The sequence below is a fragment of the Misgurnus anguillicaudatus genome, chromosome 8 (genome assembly GCF_027580225.2).
Source record: "Misgurnus anguillicaudatus chromosome 8, ASM2758022v2, whole genome shotgun sequence".
Lineage (NCBI taxonomy): Eukaryota > Metazoa > Chordata > Actinopteri > Cypriniformes > Cobitidae > Misgurnus > Misgurnus anguillicaudatus.
Window position 1 is genome coordinate 23,700,382 of NC_073344.2, and position 16,890 is coordinate 23,717,271.

At 34.9% G+C, this 16,890-nt stretch overlaps 2 protein-coding genes across 9 annotated transcripts in view; both read left to right on the forward strand.

Moving 5' to 3' along the window:
* The first annotated feature begins 606 nt into the window (after positions 1-606).
* LOC129450097 (tubby-related protein 1) lies at positions 607-8,763 on the forward strand. The gene is given in 14 exon segments (XM_073870506.1): positions 607-736; positions 998-2,558; positions 2,636-2,740; positions 2,996-3,145; positions 3,413-3,523; positions 3,622-3,765; positions 5,172-5,211; positions 5,213-5,255; positions 5,561-5,728; positions 5,928-6,040; positions 6,188-6,296; positions 7,443-7,541; positions 7,637-7,808; positions 7,913-8,763. Coding segments are annotated over 13 exon segments (1,539 nt in total). The 5' UTR covers positions 607-736; positions 998-2,407; the 3' UTR covers positions 8,047-8,763.
* A 2,543-nt stretch (positions 8,764-11,306) lies between these two features.
* Positions 11,307-16,890, forward strand: part of tead3b (TEA domain family member 3 b) — a 44,485-nt gene continuing 38,901 nt past the window's right edge. For 4 of the 8 annotated variants that reach the window (XM_055212564.2, XM_055212565.2, XM_055212568.2 and 1 more), the window contains exons 1-2: positions 11,307-11,485; positions 11,875-11,956. The gene's annotated coding sequence lies outside the window, so the exon portion shown is untranslated. The remainder of the gene's footprint in view (positions 11,486-11,874; positions 11,957-16,890) is intronic. The other 4 variants (XM_055212569.2, XM_055212567.2, XM_055212570.2 and 1 more) reach the window with 2 other exon arrangements.

A 16,890-nucleotide genomic window follows, 5' to 3' on the forward strand; every position in this document is an offset into this window, starting at 1 on the left:
TTGTATGTTCATGTTAGTTAATGCATGCAACCTTTTTGTAAGTATTGCCAATATCTTTAGCATTTCAATTATCATTGCTCAAATAATAAAATTATCATGTTACAAAAGGTGTTTTTGTGTAAGCTTCATGTTTGATAGTAATGGCTGCTTATGTACACTATTAACTAGATTTTAATATTTTCTTAAGTGAATCTGAATGGTGTTTGCATGTAAAAAAATAAATGCCATGGTTAGACTGTTGTGAAAGGGTGTTGAAAGGTTTTCAAAGTGGTTAACTAGGGTATTTTGGGTGGTCATCCAGATAAAAAAATCAGATCACCCACTATAGCTTTATAATCTGAAATTTCCATTCCTGTAGTCTGATCCCACAAACATATTGAACAAGTTACACATTCAAGGTTAAAGGTTTAAAAATGGTTGGATTATATTTGATAAATCATTTCTGATGATATATAAAGTCACTAGTTCACAATAGCATTAGTCAGTAAACATCACCTGCTTTTCCACAAGCTACACGCCAAGTAATGCTAAACCAATTAGATGAGAAAGCCCTAAAGTTTACCCCAGAGATAAACCCCATGTCCTGCAAGATGGGCGTATTCAAGAAAGATTTAACCCCATGTGACTGACAGATACTAAATCCATTTCAGTGTACTATCACTGTTTTCACATTAATCCTGTTTGATAAGGCACACATCACTATCATTACTCATTAACTAACTCAAGGCTACAACCGGTGAGTCCTTAACTGTTTATTAAAGTTATCATTTGCAGTAAGTCCTGGTAGGTAACAGAGCAACTGTTCATTGAGATGGTTCTTATATATGAAGATATCATTTGTTTTGGGTGAATCTGTGTGAAGCAGTTATCATTTCTAGTATCAATTATCTAGTTGTTGATGTGCAGTTTTACACTGCTTAAAAAATTGTAGCAAGCTTTATCTGCCTCATACAGGTGAATTCATATATGTGTGTATGATTTTGTTACCTGATCACAGACACACGCTTCCCTTTACGTCCGGTTGACGTGTCCGAGTGACAGATGGGTCAGTGGGAAATCCTCTTAGCAGTTTTCTGCTGATGGAGATTCATTGAGGAAAGCTCCAGACTTTCTCATTAGCATCACCACCGTAAGGCCTTGCTTACTACATAAAAGAGATAAAAGAGATGTCTGCTGAAAAGGTGAGTTTGAAATAGTTGTTGAATTCGCTTGCTGATTTAAATGCAGATGGATAAAATGACACACAGTAAGCTCTGAACATATTGTCATTCATTTATTGGTTGATTATTGGTTATAGTATTTATCGGTCACATGCTGTACAAATAATTGAATTCCAGTAAAGTCACTTCTGGTTGTACAAGGAAGTTCGGGGAAAAAAAAAAAACTCATCAGATGTGCATATTACCAACAATATGTATTTCATCAATGCAAAACACTAATGATTGAATGCTGAGATTTGTTTGTTTGTTTGTGTGATTCATGTTAGCGTGGCTGAATAAAAGTTTATGTTTTCCTCCACACCCATCCATGTACAGGGCTTGTCTAAGGTGATGTATTTATAGCTGTTCTGACTGGGACTTAAGTGGATGACAAATACACACATGCACGCACACACATTTAAACTATAGATGCACTCCAGATTTAATAATGCATTACATTTTACTGTTAAGACTAAATAAAATATACCAAATGACTGAGTATATGAGACATGACTTTAACTTAATATCCTTAGGATTTTTAGCATTAAAAGCATGATAAATGCAGCATGATGTTTCAACAACTTAATTATGCTTTTTTAAGTTTTGACTTGTGTGCAAGTTGACATAACTAAGAAAAACAAGTTGAAATTGTTAAGTTAAAGCAACATAAAATATATGTTGATTTGATATTATTAGGTACCTGGTTTTGTGGTCCAGAGTCAAATGTATCTACAAAACTCATTATAAATATTATTTGAGAACATTATACTGTATACTTAAATGTGCAGTGTTCAAAATGTGTTATCCTGTTTGTTTTTTCATAGTTTGCATATCAAATATAACAACATTTTAGCTTGCACTTCTTTATATATTTTGCTGTAGTTTTAATAAAAGGTGTTGTCTGTATTTTATGACATCATAAGAATTATACAGATTGTTTCAAACAATATATTGTTTGTTAATGTTAAACTAAATATATGAACTAAAAGGTCAATGACAGAATCATGTATAAAAATGAAGGATGCTTTTGAAAAACTTAGAGATGAAAAGTAAAATTCAGATACATGTATGTTGTTTTTCCTACTTGCTGCCACCTGTTTCTCGGTGAGTTATTTCCCTTTGTTTCAGTCTTTTCCCAAGTCTATAGCTCTTTATTTCTTTCATCTTAATCTCATTCAGGTGCTCGAATAATAAAATAATGTCATTTAATGACTGTGCCATCAGAACATTGCATGAAGCCCAAGAAGAAGAAGCCCGAATCTTCTCCTGCAGAGTCCAATGGAACCGAAACCAAACCAAAAAAAACCAAGACCAAGAAGAACGGAGATCTGTCATCCGAGAGCAGCCCGGTCACTCGAAGTACATATGTGACATCACCTGACATCTGTGTGTTTACACCACAACTCTCACTTAACCAAAATTTATTTAACTTACAGATGGAGAGAAAGTGACAAAGAAGAAACTACAGAAAGAAAAAGAAACACCAGAGAAGGAGAAAGAGTCCAACAAGAAACCTAAAAGTACCACGAAGAAGAAGAAGAGTAAGTATCTGAATCTCATCTACTGATGTCAACCCCTAGAAATAAACGGATGACATGCTTTAAGTATATAGATATAAAACCCCTGGCTAATTTGGTAACGATAGAATTTGATGATAATTTAATTTTGAGATATCCAAGCTGTACATTTTGGTAGGTGAGGAGATTGCTGGGGTCTCCCAGCAATGATGCATGTCTGAACAGGTAGAATTATAAAAATCTTAAAGGTCAATTGGTTGATTACTGACTGGACAACAGGTTCTACAGATGATGATGATGATGATGATGAAGAGGATGATGGTGTGACCACTCAGAAGAAAACCAAGAAAAAGTCTTCAAAGGAAACTACGACTGACGTAAAGGAAAAAGCCAAAGAAAAGGATAAAGACAAGAAGACTAAATCTAAAGGTTTCCCATCGCATATACATAAATGATCATGTGTATTCTCCACGTGACATACATTTTTAATACAATATAGTGTATTGTCTTTACTATCCTTAGAAATAATGAAGATTTAATAAATAAACATTTAAACAAAACCTAGATAATACCTTGCCTCTCTTTAAATCATTTAATCGAAGCTCTTAATGGGGATCTAGGGTCAGTCTTGATTGTAGCTGTTAACTAAATTTGGTCTTTGGTTTGTTTATTTTGTTTACATTCATAAACTTGAAGATGTTAAAGAGGACACAGACGCCAAGACCAAATCTAAAGCAAAGAAGAAGGAACCAGCATCGCTGTTTCAGATTAACGGAGACAAGCCAGAAACCAAGAGTAAAAAGAAAGGTGAGCTGAGATAACAAATGTTTTAATCCAAGACTCAAACAAATAGTGACAGGAGATATTAGTCAGAATATGTTTTGTTTTATAATATGATCCGAAAGCGGCCAAATCCGAGAGTGAAAATGAAAGCGAGCCGGAAACGAAACCTAGCAAGACGAAGAAGAAGCAGAGCAGCTCAAACGCTGCCTCGATGTTTCAGGCCACAGGAGATAAAGACAAAGAGAAAAAGACAAAGAAGTCTAAAGGTGAGTGATGATCTTCATTATCTAGAGCTGAAGAAATATTTAAGAGTGATTTTGTGTGTAGAGGTCGACCGATAGTGGATTTTACGGGTATCGATAACTAGGTTGGTCCTTACTTGCCAATAACCGATTAATAAACCGATAGTTTTTAAAATGGATGCTGGATTAAAAAAAACATAACATTCGAAGTGAAACACTGCCGCAATTTATTATACACAGCAAAAAATTACTTTCTTACTTAGTATTTTACTTACATAGTATTTTACTTAGTATATGCTTAGTATCTTGTTTTTAGTACAAATCTAAAACTTCTTCAATTTAGATGCATTTATATAAATTTTTTGATAAGCAAAATGACCTAAGAAAGTAAATTGTATATTTTTTGTCTATTGCTGCGTTCACCAGCTGCGGTAGAGGCATCAAGGGCAAGTGATTTCAATCTTAAGGCAATGTGAAGATGTGTTGACGCATGTCTGGAGGTCTCGCAGCACAAATGAGGCGTTTAGCACGGCGCAGTAGACGCGATTCCGTCCCATTAGTAAATGACGTGATTGGCGCGAATTTAGCATTGCCGCAGCAAATGCGTGAGTTGAAATTTGAACTTGAAAATTTGAACTTTGGCAGAAAAACGCGCCGCGTTAACCAATCAGGGGCTTGTTCTAGTAGTAACGTGATTACAGGAAGCGAGCGGAGTCGCAGAGGGCTCCCATTATGTGCATTTACGTGTGAATTCGTGGTATACGCGAATTTGCCGCCTCAAACGCATCTTGTTGTGGGTTAGTAGACACGCCCCTTACTGCTGATTGTCTACAAGTGTGTTTTGGTACTTGGCCCGACTCTCAAACATCGTGTACCCTGCCTTTAAGTAAATTTGTGCTTGAAACAAGCAAAAAAATCTGGCAATGGGATAAAAAAGAAATCTTGAAATAAGTTGACATTTTCTTAAACATTTAATTCAAGAACAATTAAAGAAAAAAAATGCTTACCTTATTGGCAGATTGTTTGTTTTAAGCACAAATTTACTTAAATGTATTTTTTGTTTTCTAAAAACTAGACTTATTTTCTTAGGTCATTTTGCCCATCAAAAAATGCATCTTGATGTTTTAGATATATGTACTGAAAACAAGTCATTTTTTTCAGTGCAAAAGTAATAAAACAGCATTACTGAACCATGAAAATGCTCTAAATGAAATAAATGTATATATAAAAATATATTAATTTATTGCTTTGTATTGCAGTGATGATAAGAAAGATCTGAAATCAGACTTTTATTTGTTGAATATGTTAATGTAGCCAACAGCGCATATAGTTTGCTTTTTTAATTTAAAATATGCAGCTTAGCCGGCTAAATCATAGATCTGTGTGTGTTTTTTTTATAAATCGTAAAAAAATTGTGTGTTCACCTTTAGCTCCTGCTAAAGAGGAAAGTGAAGAATCTGATTCAGAGGTGACACAAAAAAAAGAAAAAGGGGAAGGGAAAGAAAGGGAAAAAGGTGAGGTCACGATCACATGAAGGATTTAGTCTACTCGCATTTACTTCTGAAATGCAAAAATAAGTTAATAAAACAAATTTCATTTGGTAGCAAGAATATGAAAACTATTCAATAATAACATTAACTTAACGTTAAGTTCATTCTGTTTTCTGAGCAAATTATCATTGTAATTTTTATCTTATTTTTTATGTTTTTAAAATGTATGCAATTTTTTATTAATTAAAAGGTATCATGAATGCATTATGGAGGGTTTTTTTGGAAACTACATAACAAATTTTCTTCTATCTTCCATTAATGCTGTGAAGGAGGAGCGAGCTCCATCTCCGGTCATCGAGTTTGACAATCTGGAAGAATTTGTACTTCAACCAGCACCTCAGGGTGTCACAGTAAAATGTAAAATGACCCGTGACAAGAGAGGGATGGACAAAGGCCTTTACCCAACATACTACCTACACCTGGACAATGAGAAGAAAGTAGGAAATCTTTCATGTCACGACTGTTGAAGTAGCATTTGAGCTTATATTTGAAACCAAACTAAAAATAAAATGGACTGTTGGAAGAGTAAAATTGAGAGAAGCTTGGTAGTTTTATTATATGATGTTTTGCAAAACTTAACTCTGATATCATGCAGCTGGATGATACATTGGCCTACATGTAATGTCTTTCATCCAGGTGTTTTTATTAGCGGGAAGGAAGAGGAAAAAAAGCGCAACCTCCAACTATTTGATCTCCATCGACCCCACTGATCTGTCCAGAGGAGGGGAAAACTTTATAGGAAAGCTGAGGTAGACTATTTTACAAAAAACCTATATATTAACATGTTTGGCTTTTAAAGGAGCTGATTGTACTTTCAGACAGTTATAGGACTACACATTTTCAGAAACATCTCAACGTGTCATTGATTTAAAGATTGCTTGCATTTATATTTTAAGGTCAAATCTTATGGGAACTAAATTCACCGTGTTTGATAACGCTCTACATCCGGACAGAGCGCTTCCGGACATGTCCAACGCACGTCAGGAACTAGCAGCCATTATCTACGTAAGAAAACATCCAATCAGAATACAGATTTTTCATTGATCCCATACGGCAAAAAAAATAAAAGAAATAAATATAATTTCAAATATATTTCAAAATTTACCAAAAAAAGAAATATATTTGTTGAAATATGTTTACAAAAATTTATTTTTCACCAATATATGTTTTGAACATTTTTTATATATTTTAAAAAATATTTTAAAGGGGACATTTCACAAGAATTTTTTAAAGATGTAAAATAAATATCTGGTTTCCTTATGTGAAGTTTAAGCACAAAATACCAGGTGTGAGCAAAAATGTGCAATTATTGGAAGTGTCCATTTAAAATTTAAATGCAAATGAGCTGATGAAATGCAAACAAGGGGAGCTAAATTTCAATAACATATTTTTTCACATGCTTGCAGAGAATGGGTTACCAAAACTAAGTTACTAAATTGATATTTTTCAAATTTTTTAGGTTGATAGAAGCACTGGGGACCCAATTATAGCACTTAAACATGAAAAAAGTCAGATTTTCATGATATGCCCCTTTTAAATCAAATATATTTTAAAGCATTTAGATTTACATCGCATTGAAATAATTTTTTTTATAAAACTACAAACATTTAAAATTATATTTTATAATTTAATATATTTATATTTAAAAGTAAATATATTTATATAACTGGAAAAAAATGTATACATTTTTATATTTTCTACATACTTTAGCTTATAAACATCTATATTTTGGCCTAGTAAATATATATTTTTTAGGGCTGTCAAAAGATTAATTGCAATTAATCGCATACAAAATAAAAGTTTTTTGCATAATTTATGTGTTTGCACTGTGTGTAATTGTTTATATTTATAAATACACACACATTAATGTTTGCATTAAGAAACATTTACATATATATATATATATATATATATAAATAAATAAAAAATATACCTAAATACATTTTCTTAAATTTAGCCTTCAGCTTTTGACAGCCCAAATTTATTTCCTGTTTGGGTTGTAAAAATTTAAAATGTATTTGTTGCCCCTGAAATACATTTTGAAATATATGTTAATATGAGAGTTAAAAATATTTTTGACCAGAGAAATGTATTCTTTTTGCCATATGGGATATTTCATTAATCTGGGTTTACTTTGTTATCTGATTGTAGGAAACAAATGTTTTGGGCATGAAAGGGCCGAGGCGAATGATTGTCATTATTCCAGGCATGAACAAGGACGGTGAGCGAGTGCCGTTGCGACCACGTAGCGTAAGTATAGCGACGTTAATACATGTTTCCAAATCTCTATAATCTCATCCAGTATTGCCTGAGGATGAACTGCCAATGTGTTTCTTCTCCTTCAGGACAATGATGGCCTCCTCACAAAACATCAGAACAGAAACATGGAGAACTTGATCGAACTGCGCAATAAGACGCCAGTGTGGAATGAAGAAACGGCATCCCATGTGTTGAACTTCAATGGCAGAGTCACGCAAGCTTCTATCAAAAACTTCCAGATTGTCCATAATAAAGACCGTAAGCCACAATGTCACAGACCGTATACCACTTAGCCATTATATATATACGAAATTAAAGACAATGAGCGTCAGATATTAAATACATGTGTGTTTTTGTTTCAGAGGATTATATTGTGATGCAGTTTGGCAGAGTGGCAGATGATGCCTTTACTCTGGATTACAGATATCCTCTGTGTGCGGTCCAGGCCTTTGCCATCGCTCTCTCCAGCTTCGATGGAAAAATCGCCTGCGAGTAGCAGCGTCTGTATGTTTTCCACATCATTTCAACACGAATGGGAATTGAATACGAAAGAATTTCACTTTGCACCAGCTCACAAGATCAAAACCCATCTCTTTAATGTTAAAGCTACGGTAATGGCATGGGGTTAATGTGTTTTACATGGCCTGCCAGAGTTTAATGAAAGCCTGAATGGTTGTAAACTCTCCTTTAAATGGACTGAAATTGTGAAATGGGTGTAGTGGACAGAAGTGTGACTGTTTGATTTCTAAGATGACCCCTGGTGGTGAGGAGGTCACATTACAGCAATGGTTCTCAAACTGGGATTTGATCATAAATTAAAGTAATGCTACTAAACCAAATGCACTACAATGTATAATTGAATATGCTTGGTTTAATTCAAAAGTTTGAGGTTTTGTGTCTGTCATCTTCAATGAACCACTGCATTGGTTTGAGACAGATATAATGTGGCAGATACTCAAACAAGTTAAAACTTAATGGCTGACTTTTGTAACTTGTTTCATTTTATGTTTAGATTGAATAGTATACGGAGTAATAAAGAGTAAAATATGAAAAGTTTGGTTCCAAAAACCTAATTTTTTATGACAATTGATATCAATCAAACTGCAGTTGGTTTGTTTTGATGAAAGGCTTCACAACTAAAAAAATACAGCTAAGTAGCACAATAAAACAATAAAAACATGATAACATAATAATAAACATGTTTTGACAAAAATTTTTTAAAACAAAGTTATCTAATTTTGGAACTAAATTCTCCATATTTTAGTATGTTTATCTCACTAAACTAGGTAAAAAAGTAGCATTACTGTATGTCGCCACAGCACATGATACACTTAAATATTTTGTTAAAATATTGAAAAATATACATATTTGTCTCTGTGTGTGTGTGTGTGTGTGCGCGTGTGTGTGCGTGCGTGCATGTGTGTTTATGACAGAGAGCAAGCAATAAAAGTGGGTGTCTGTGCTGAAAGAGATTAAAGCAAGGTCTAGATTTATCAAAGCATAATGCTGTGCAATATCAGTGAGATCACAGATGCATAACATGTTAAACATTCACAGCGTATCGAGCATATTCAAGCCAAAAATGATTTGGAAATCTCGAAAAATACAGAAATAATGATGTGACCGTCATTAATGCACCGGTAAACACTGAAGTTTGGTTTATTTTGCCTTTTTCATGTCATTGTAGTTTTATTGTAACCATGTTAAGTTGTTGTGTGTATTTTAATGAAAGCCTGTAATTGTCTTATTGTGTGTTCTCTTTGATTTTTCAATGTAAATGTAGAAAATGCTTGAATTTTTTTCTTTTAAGTAAATTTAAAGACTTTAAAATGAAATAAAACACTGTTCACAATCACCTTTGGCTGACATGGCAGGGTTTGGGTTTTAGTTGACTAAGACGTTTAGCAGTGACAGCAGTGTGTTGTGAAGTACTCCATAGAAAACTACTCTTACAGAAATCATGTAGTGTATATTTATTAGACACAAAGATTACATGGAATCATTTTTTTAATTTAAAAAAAATGTATTTGTCACACTGCCAAGTCATCAGCTATTTAAGTAAACGTCAAAAGATGATTAATGATAAGAAACATGAGAGGCACTCCTGACCGGTTTTAGTGCATGAGATATTCACCTGTTATTTGTTAATGATACATTTTTTTATACCCACTGAACTAAAATATCTTAATAATTAAGTTAAACTTTTCAATAAAAAATAATTTTTGAAGTATGAATACATTTATGCATTTAGTAAACACTTTTATCCAAAGCGACTTACAGTGCATAAACGTTTTATCAGCGTGTTTGAACCCATGACCTTTGCTCCGCTAATGCAGTTGTCTAGCACATAAATGAATGAATGAAATATGCAAAGTTAAAGTCTCACCGTCAATGCTTTATAGCTTTAGCTGATATACACACTGGGTATCTCTTTGAACCATCCGCCTCGGGCCAGACCAGAAATGATCTGTCACAACCTGTTGAGTTGGTTGTCCAAACTTGTAAGTCTAAGAAAGTAAAACACATAAAGTTGCTTTAATAGATAGAACTACTTCGTTGTCTTGTTCCTATAGGATTTAAATTCTTGTAATATACACAGAAACACTGTGATTTCCTTATTACAGTAATTGCATGTTTCATGTTTGACCTATAGACGGAGCTATGTGTCTCTATAGCTGTATGTTAATGCGGTACATAGGAAACAGAAGTTCAGAGAATGAGCATTATAATCTTAGGCTCCGTTCCAGATTATTACATCACTGACTTTGACTGTTCTGCTCTCTTGAAATGGTGAAGAGGTTTTACTGTTCACACTCATCGCTCTGGAATGTGAACGGATTCTATTGGAATTCCTGGACGATGAGGATGAAGATGATGATGACCTTGGAAAAGGTCTGAGAATTGCAAAAAAAACCTTGCTGTTACAAATGTTTTTAAATACAGTAACTAGTTTTTATGTTGTATTAAATATATCCAATTACTAAAAATTAATAACTTATTTCAGCATTTGGCAGATGCTTTTATCCAAAGTGACTTTTTTATCAGTATATGTGTTCCCAGGGTTCAAACCTGTGACTTTTTGCTCTGCTAACACAATGCTCACTGAGTTATGATTTTATGTAAAAAAAAGAATAATTATTAAATTATATATACATATATTATACAGACAAAAAAGTGGCTATTATTAAAAATGGGAACTTTTGTCATTTTTCTGGTGGTATATTTTTATAATGGCAACTGGTATTTTTCAGGTTTTATATATTTTTAAACATATTTAAAATAGTTTATATTTTATATGTATTTAAACTTACTGTCAGATTTGTACCTTTTCCATTTACAGTAGTATTTTTATTTACATATTACAGTAGCTACATAAGAACAAGAAAATCATGCTCTGGTAAATCATAATTATGAGACTTTATTGAAATTATGACTTTAAAATAAATAAAAAAATTGAGATAAAAAGTCGAAATTACTTTTAAAGTCATAATTATGAGATATTAAGGACAAAATGTTGACTTTTAAAGTCATAGTTATGAGGTATAAAGTCGAAATTATGACTTTAAAAGTTTGCCTTTTTATCTCATATTTATAATTTACCAGAGCATGATTTTTTTTGTTGTGTGGCGGTAATGGGCTTCCATACAGTAGCGTACAGCTTTCCTTCTTTGAATCCCAGCGGGGGCGTGGCGTTTGAGGAAGTCCCGCCCCCAACCCTGTTGATTGACGCGTAACAATGGCCCCTCCTCGAACTTTTTCCCTCCTTCGTTTTCCACTGAAGTGCGTGAATTTCATACCAAACCCATACTTCGCATTCCACCTTTACTGTCAAACCCGGAGAAATATTACCGAAAACAATAGAGCACCGACATTAATATAACTTTACTGAAGTAAAGCTCGTGCTGCTCTATCGGTAGAGGTGTTTACCAATAAAGGTGAGTTTACTTGATTCTCCCGTTCTTTGTCCGATCGCGTTTTTGTCGGGGATTTCATGCCGAAGTTTTCAGATCTTTGTCATATTTCGCATTTTTCCTCGGAGCTGCCCGTGTCGGGTGGGATGAGGGACACAATTCCGCTTGGATGTGCTGTAAATGTGCGCGTGTGGAAGTGAGGAAGACCATTTTAGCGTGATAGCCGGGAATGTTATTCATGAATTAGACTTTGAAGTTAGAAACATTATTTCAACTATCGCTTCCATTGTTGCACGCTGACGTTGTGTTGAAAATGTCATGCTCTTTTGCACAGGATTGCTCTTTTGACTTTCGTAGCAGGATTGTCCAAACACTTACGATTGAAAATAAGGAAAAGGGTTTTATTTTTGTAGGGAATTGTGAAGAAGAAGAGGACAAGACAGTGAGAAGCGAAGTGTTTGGAGAGATCGTGCACTCCTTTTACTACGTTATCAGGTAAGCTTGTTTTTTAAGTTACACTGGCCAAATTAAAACGAGAAGTTTAGTAACTTAGCGTAAATGTTTATACATTTAAATCGCTTTAATGATGACAGCTAGAAGTAGAAAACTATATAACATGGATGTCATTGGGATATGCCACAGTTTTACTTGCAGCACGTTTTTGTAAAATAGGTTACATTACTTGGATAATGAAAGGAACTATAGTATTGAATTAAAAGTGTGCTGTTGACTAAGTAACCTGTCTATAGTAAATAGCTAAGACATAACTTACCATCATGAAAATGCTCTTAACTGCAATGAACCGTGACTGCTTTGGAAACGGTCATATTTGCCTGCAGGCAGTTATCATATTGTAATCGCACATTCACACTGATTTGTCAAAAACATATTATAATTTGCAATGTCTGTATGTTATTATTTTGTTGTTATTTTCTGTAAAATGATTTATTTATCTTTTTTTCGGTAGTTATTTTTTCCCAATCAAAACGATTAACGTTAATTCCTGTCAGTTAAATCAAGTTGAGTGATCTTCCCGCCTAAAAATCTATTTCTCCTCAGATTTAGCGTTTGAATATCAACGGCTCATTTCATTAAATACGATGACATTTAGAGCTCTGTTTAATGTATTTTTACAGTTATTTCCTCGTTTGTGGGTGAGCCCCAAGTATTTACGGTTTTCCTCATATGTCAATCTGTTTTTCTTGGACCCACTCGTGTGTTTAACGTGTTCGGTTGTCTTTCTATAATTGGACAGGTTTCGTTAAACAGAAATGTTGTACTTCAGGTTGGACTTTACCAGTTCAGCCCAAACTGCCTCTTCAGGTTCTGCCACCTGCTTTGGGTTATCATGTAATTTATCTACTTTCACAAAGGTTGGGCTTTATTTTCTACATCCTAAAGCTTTACAAGATAATCCAAAAAAAGTAATTTTGTGGTTTAATAACATTTGATCAATTTAGTTTAGAAGCAGTATAACGCCTGTTGGTCATGTACTGTGTGTTGGATAGCTTTGAGTGAGCATTTAGACTAAACAATTGATCACAATTTTCTAAATACATACTGGTTACACAATCCACCAGATGTTGTTTAGTAATCTGCAAGCTTTTACATTGGTGTATTTTAAGGTTGCAACTTACATGGTTTCACTATGATTTACTTATTTTTTTTTGTGGTTGGTCTTATAATGGCTGCCATGCATGTGAATTATTTAGAGATGTCAGAATGAAACTAATCTGGAGGGTTTTTTGACATTTGGCAATTTTCTAAGAAAACACTCCAACCCAAATGTCCCGGATTACTTTAGTTCACCCTATACCTGTATGCTGTTACGCATCGTTTACATTTACACATTCGGCAGATGCTTTTATCCAAAGCGACTCACAAGTGCCTTCAGCTTTTTATCAGTATGTGGGTAGGTTCCCTGGGATTGAACCCCTGACCTTTTACGTTGCTAATGCAGTACTCTACCAGTTAAGATACAGGTACGCTGTGCTTTAAACTATACTAGTCTAAATTTGAAGTTGTCCTAAGACAAGAATGAGTTTTCTTCAAAGTTTTATGATGAATTAGATTTTAATATCGCTTTTCTTGTATTAACTGGAGTTTGTGTTTTTTCTCGGGGGACATCCTTAATAGTTTCTTCCATTCCTTATCTTACTTTAGGAACGCTTCGAAAGCAACCCATCTGGGCATTGCCTTGTAATTTAAGTAAATGTCAATTTTTTGCGATTTTAAACAGATGCCACATGTTGTGTTTTACGGCTTCCGCAATGTGCCGCATTTGTTGTTCGTCTGCAAATTTGCTGTTCTCATTTGCAGACATAACATCCATCCCCGATCTCCTCGGCCGTCAAGCCCCACTGAGCGGGAATGTGCCATTTCGACGACTGCTTAATAGAGCTTTACTGTTTAATAAGCTAACAAATCAGTTTTAATGATTTGTTTGTGCTTGCTCCAAGGCCTTACCCACGGTACCCAGGGCAAACCTAAAGTTTGCGATCGTCTCCGACCATTTAAGGCAGAATCGCACTCTCGTTGTGCTTCTCGATAAAGAAATTAGACGGTTTTAAGTCGTGAGCATATCCTCCTCAAGATCGAGAGCGTGTGAGATTGGAGCGGATTGTTTGTGCCATGTGTGTGTTTATGTTGCTGGCCGGTTGACAGTTTCTTTAGCTGGTTCATGTTAAGGGCCTAGCTGAGAGGGTAATGAGCCTCTTTCCATTTGTGCAGACTAAAGTGTCCTTTTAGCACCCGCAGCAGAAGTGGCTCTCCAAATGGTGACCACTTACCTGTCTGTCAACAGAGCCCTAAACAAATATCTATCTGTGTGTGTGTTCAAACACACTAAAAGAGATGGAGAGAAAAAATGTGACGGATTTTGAGAGACGGCAACAAGCATTTTACATCCCATGTCATGCTCTGTTGTTTCGCTTAAGACTCTCGGTGTTTACAGAAGGAAACATTTTATATAGTCTCGAGTTCCTCGAAATTTAATTTTTCCTTTTTAAATTAAAGACTTTCCTCGTCGTGGTTGAAGGAGCCTGTGGCGAGCCGTACGCCAAAACACACACAACGTGTCCCTGTGCTTTATTAATTATGATGGAGAAGCCGTGTTTACATTACGCTGAAAATCAATGCCTGTTCTCGAGACGCTTGTTTACATACATTTCCTGTGTGAGACATTGGCAGATAAGGTTTTTGGCATCTCCGTGGCCTTTCGAATGGAGGGAGGGGCGAGCTGTGGGCTAGAACAGTATAGCCTTTGTTTCTGTCTGTCTGAAGTTGCTAAACTTTCCAGTTGTTCTTGAAACCAACTGTTTGTGGCAGTAAGTTCGGCTTCGCTCCGTAACGCACCTGAGTCGCATCTTATTCGATATCCCTCACTGGAAAGAGAAAGACAAATATTTCTGACTTGTATTTATCAAACTTTCCAAATTACGTTGAACATTGTTGCTGTTCCATTGCCAAATTATTACTAAATTCACACGTTTGCAAAGTTTATGCTACGGCTATCGCACTAAAGGTTTAAACAAACAAATCAAGTATTACGCTTGAGACGAACGTTATGCTGATGAATAGTGCTTGCATTACTATTACTCCTGCTTATTTTCAAGGTTTAAACAAATACTGAAGTATTGAACCTCAGCATGTAATTCATCATCCTGAGTTTGTACTACAGACCTGAATAATATTGTAAATTGTGGCTTGTTGATGAAAGCTTTATGAATCAACTCCTCCGCTTGGCAGCGGTCTCGCACACGTCACATTTCATCTGTAGGAAATGTAAAAATGTAATTTCGAATATTATCACAAACATCTATTCCAATATGTGAGTACTCGCCGTGCCTGTGATGATCTGAACTTGCACATATATGTTTTGACATTTCATAATCTTTATCAGGTCATCTTAATGCTGAAGAAATGAGTTTGCTGAAATCACATCATTTGGAGTTAAACAGCAAAAAGTATTGATGTCTCTCTCTCTCTCTCTCTCTCTCTCTCTCTTTCTTTTTCTTTCTGGCATAAAAGTGTGAGATCAGTACATGGGGCCTCTTTTTTGCCATCCCAAAGGTCCTATGAGTCCTGTCTTGTCTCTCTTTGCGTGTCTCTTTGGTTTTCGTGGGGTTTGGCACCAGCATCTGCCTTAGCCACTAAATGATCAAGCCCTGCTTCACAAATTTGCCTGAAGATTTTCCAAGGAAAGTGCTGAATCAGACTGTACAGCGAGTTTTCTGGCACATGCGACATGCTTTGTGTCAGTCTTTCCTCTGCCGACTGAATCAGGAGTTGAGTAAACCATATGGAGAGATCTGAAGGCAGACGGCATCCTGGAAAGTCACCCCCTCGGATAATGCGAAACCCCAGGAATCAGATGCTGTTAATATCCCGCTGATTGATGTCTAGCTGTCTCTTGTGGAGAGGGAAAGGGTTTTATTGACTTATGGTGTCAGGCGTTTATAAGTTGGTTGTACTTATGATAAATATCTTATTAAACAGATTGATAATATAGAATTAATATGTCTCGCTATTTCTCTCTTCTACTGGTCTGATTGTTTCCTGAGTGCCGAGCCAGAAAGGAAGTTAAAGGAAGTTATTGGAGGAGCAGGGTACAATTTATTAGAGAAAGAAAGAGAGAGAGAGAGAAGAAATGTGATGAAGGTGGTGTGGTATGGAAAGACAAAATGCAAGGTAGACGAAAAGTAAAAATGCGTTGAGACCAGAAGTGTTTACTCTCTTAGGTGTTGAGGAAATGTTTTGACACACACTCTTTGTCTCTATCCCAAAAGTCTTTATAGCACTTGACTTTTCTGTAAACTTCATTACTGTTTCATCTAAGGCCAGATACATCAATACACAAATATGTAATAAAAGACACTTGTTGAGCTCGGTTTCATGCATTGTTTTCCAGAAGTTGTCAAAATTCATTTTAAAAGGCAAGTCAAAATTGTAGACTTCTGTGCTAGTTTTGTTTTGCAAGCCTACTATTGTTTTGGTTAAGCAGTTTTTTTGTTACATCCACCTACCTGAATAACATTATATGTGACTAGAGGTTGACCGATATGTGTTTTTCAAGCCCGATGTCGATACCGATTAGTACAGAGTAGACCGATAACCGATATTTTGAACCCATATGTTTGGTGTAAAAATTTTAATTAATGTCAAAATTAAGACGCATGATCTGACAAAAACTTTCAACGCTTTGGAACATTTTAATTCTGACTATAAGAAATGTTAATTATAACTATCATATTAATAATAAGAAAAAGAGCAGGAAGCACCTATAAACTATATATACATAAAAATTAATTAAATTGAATAAATTCAATATTTTCTGATGATTTAATCGTAGCATACAATATAGAACTATTTAGTTAATCATCTTGCACATCAATGGATTAACTAGCAAAATTTGAATTTATATTACAAGT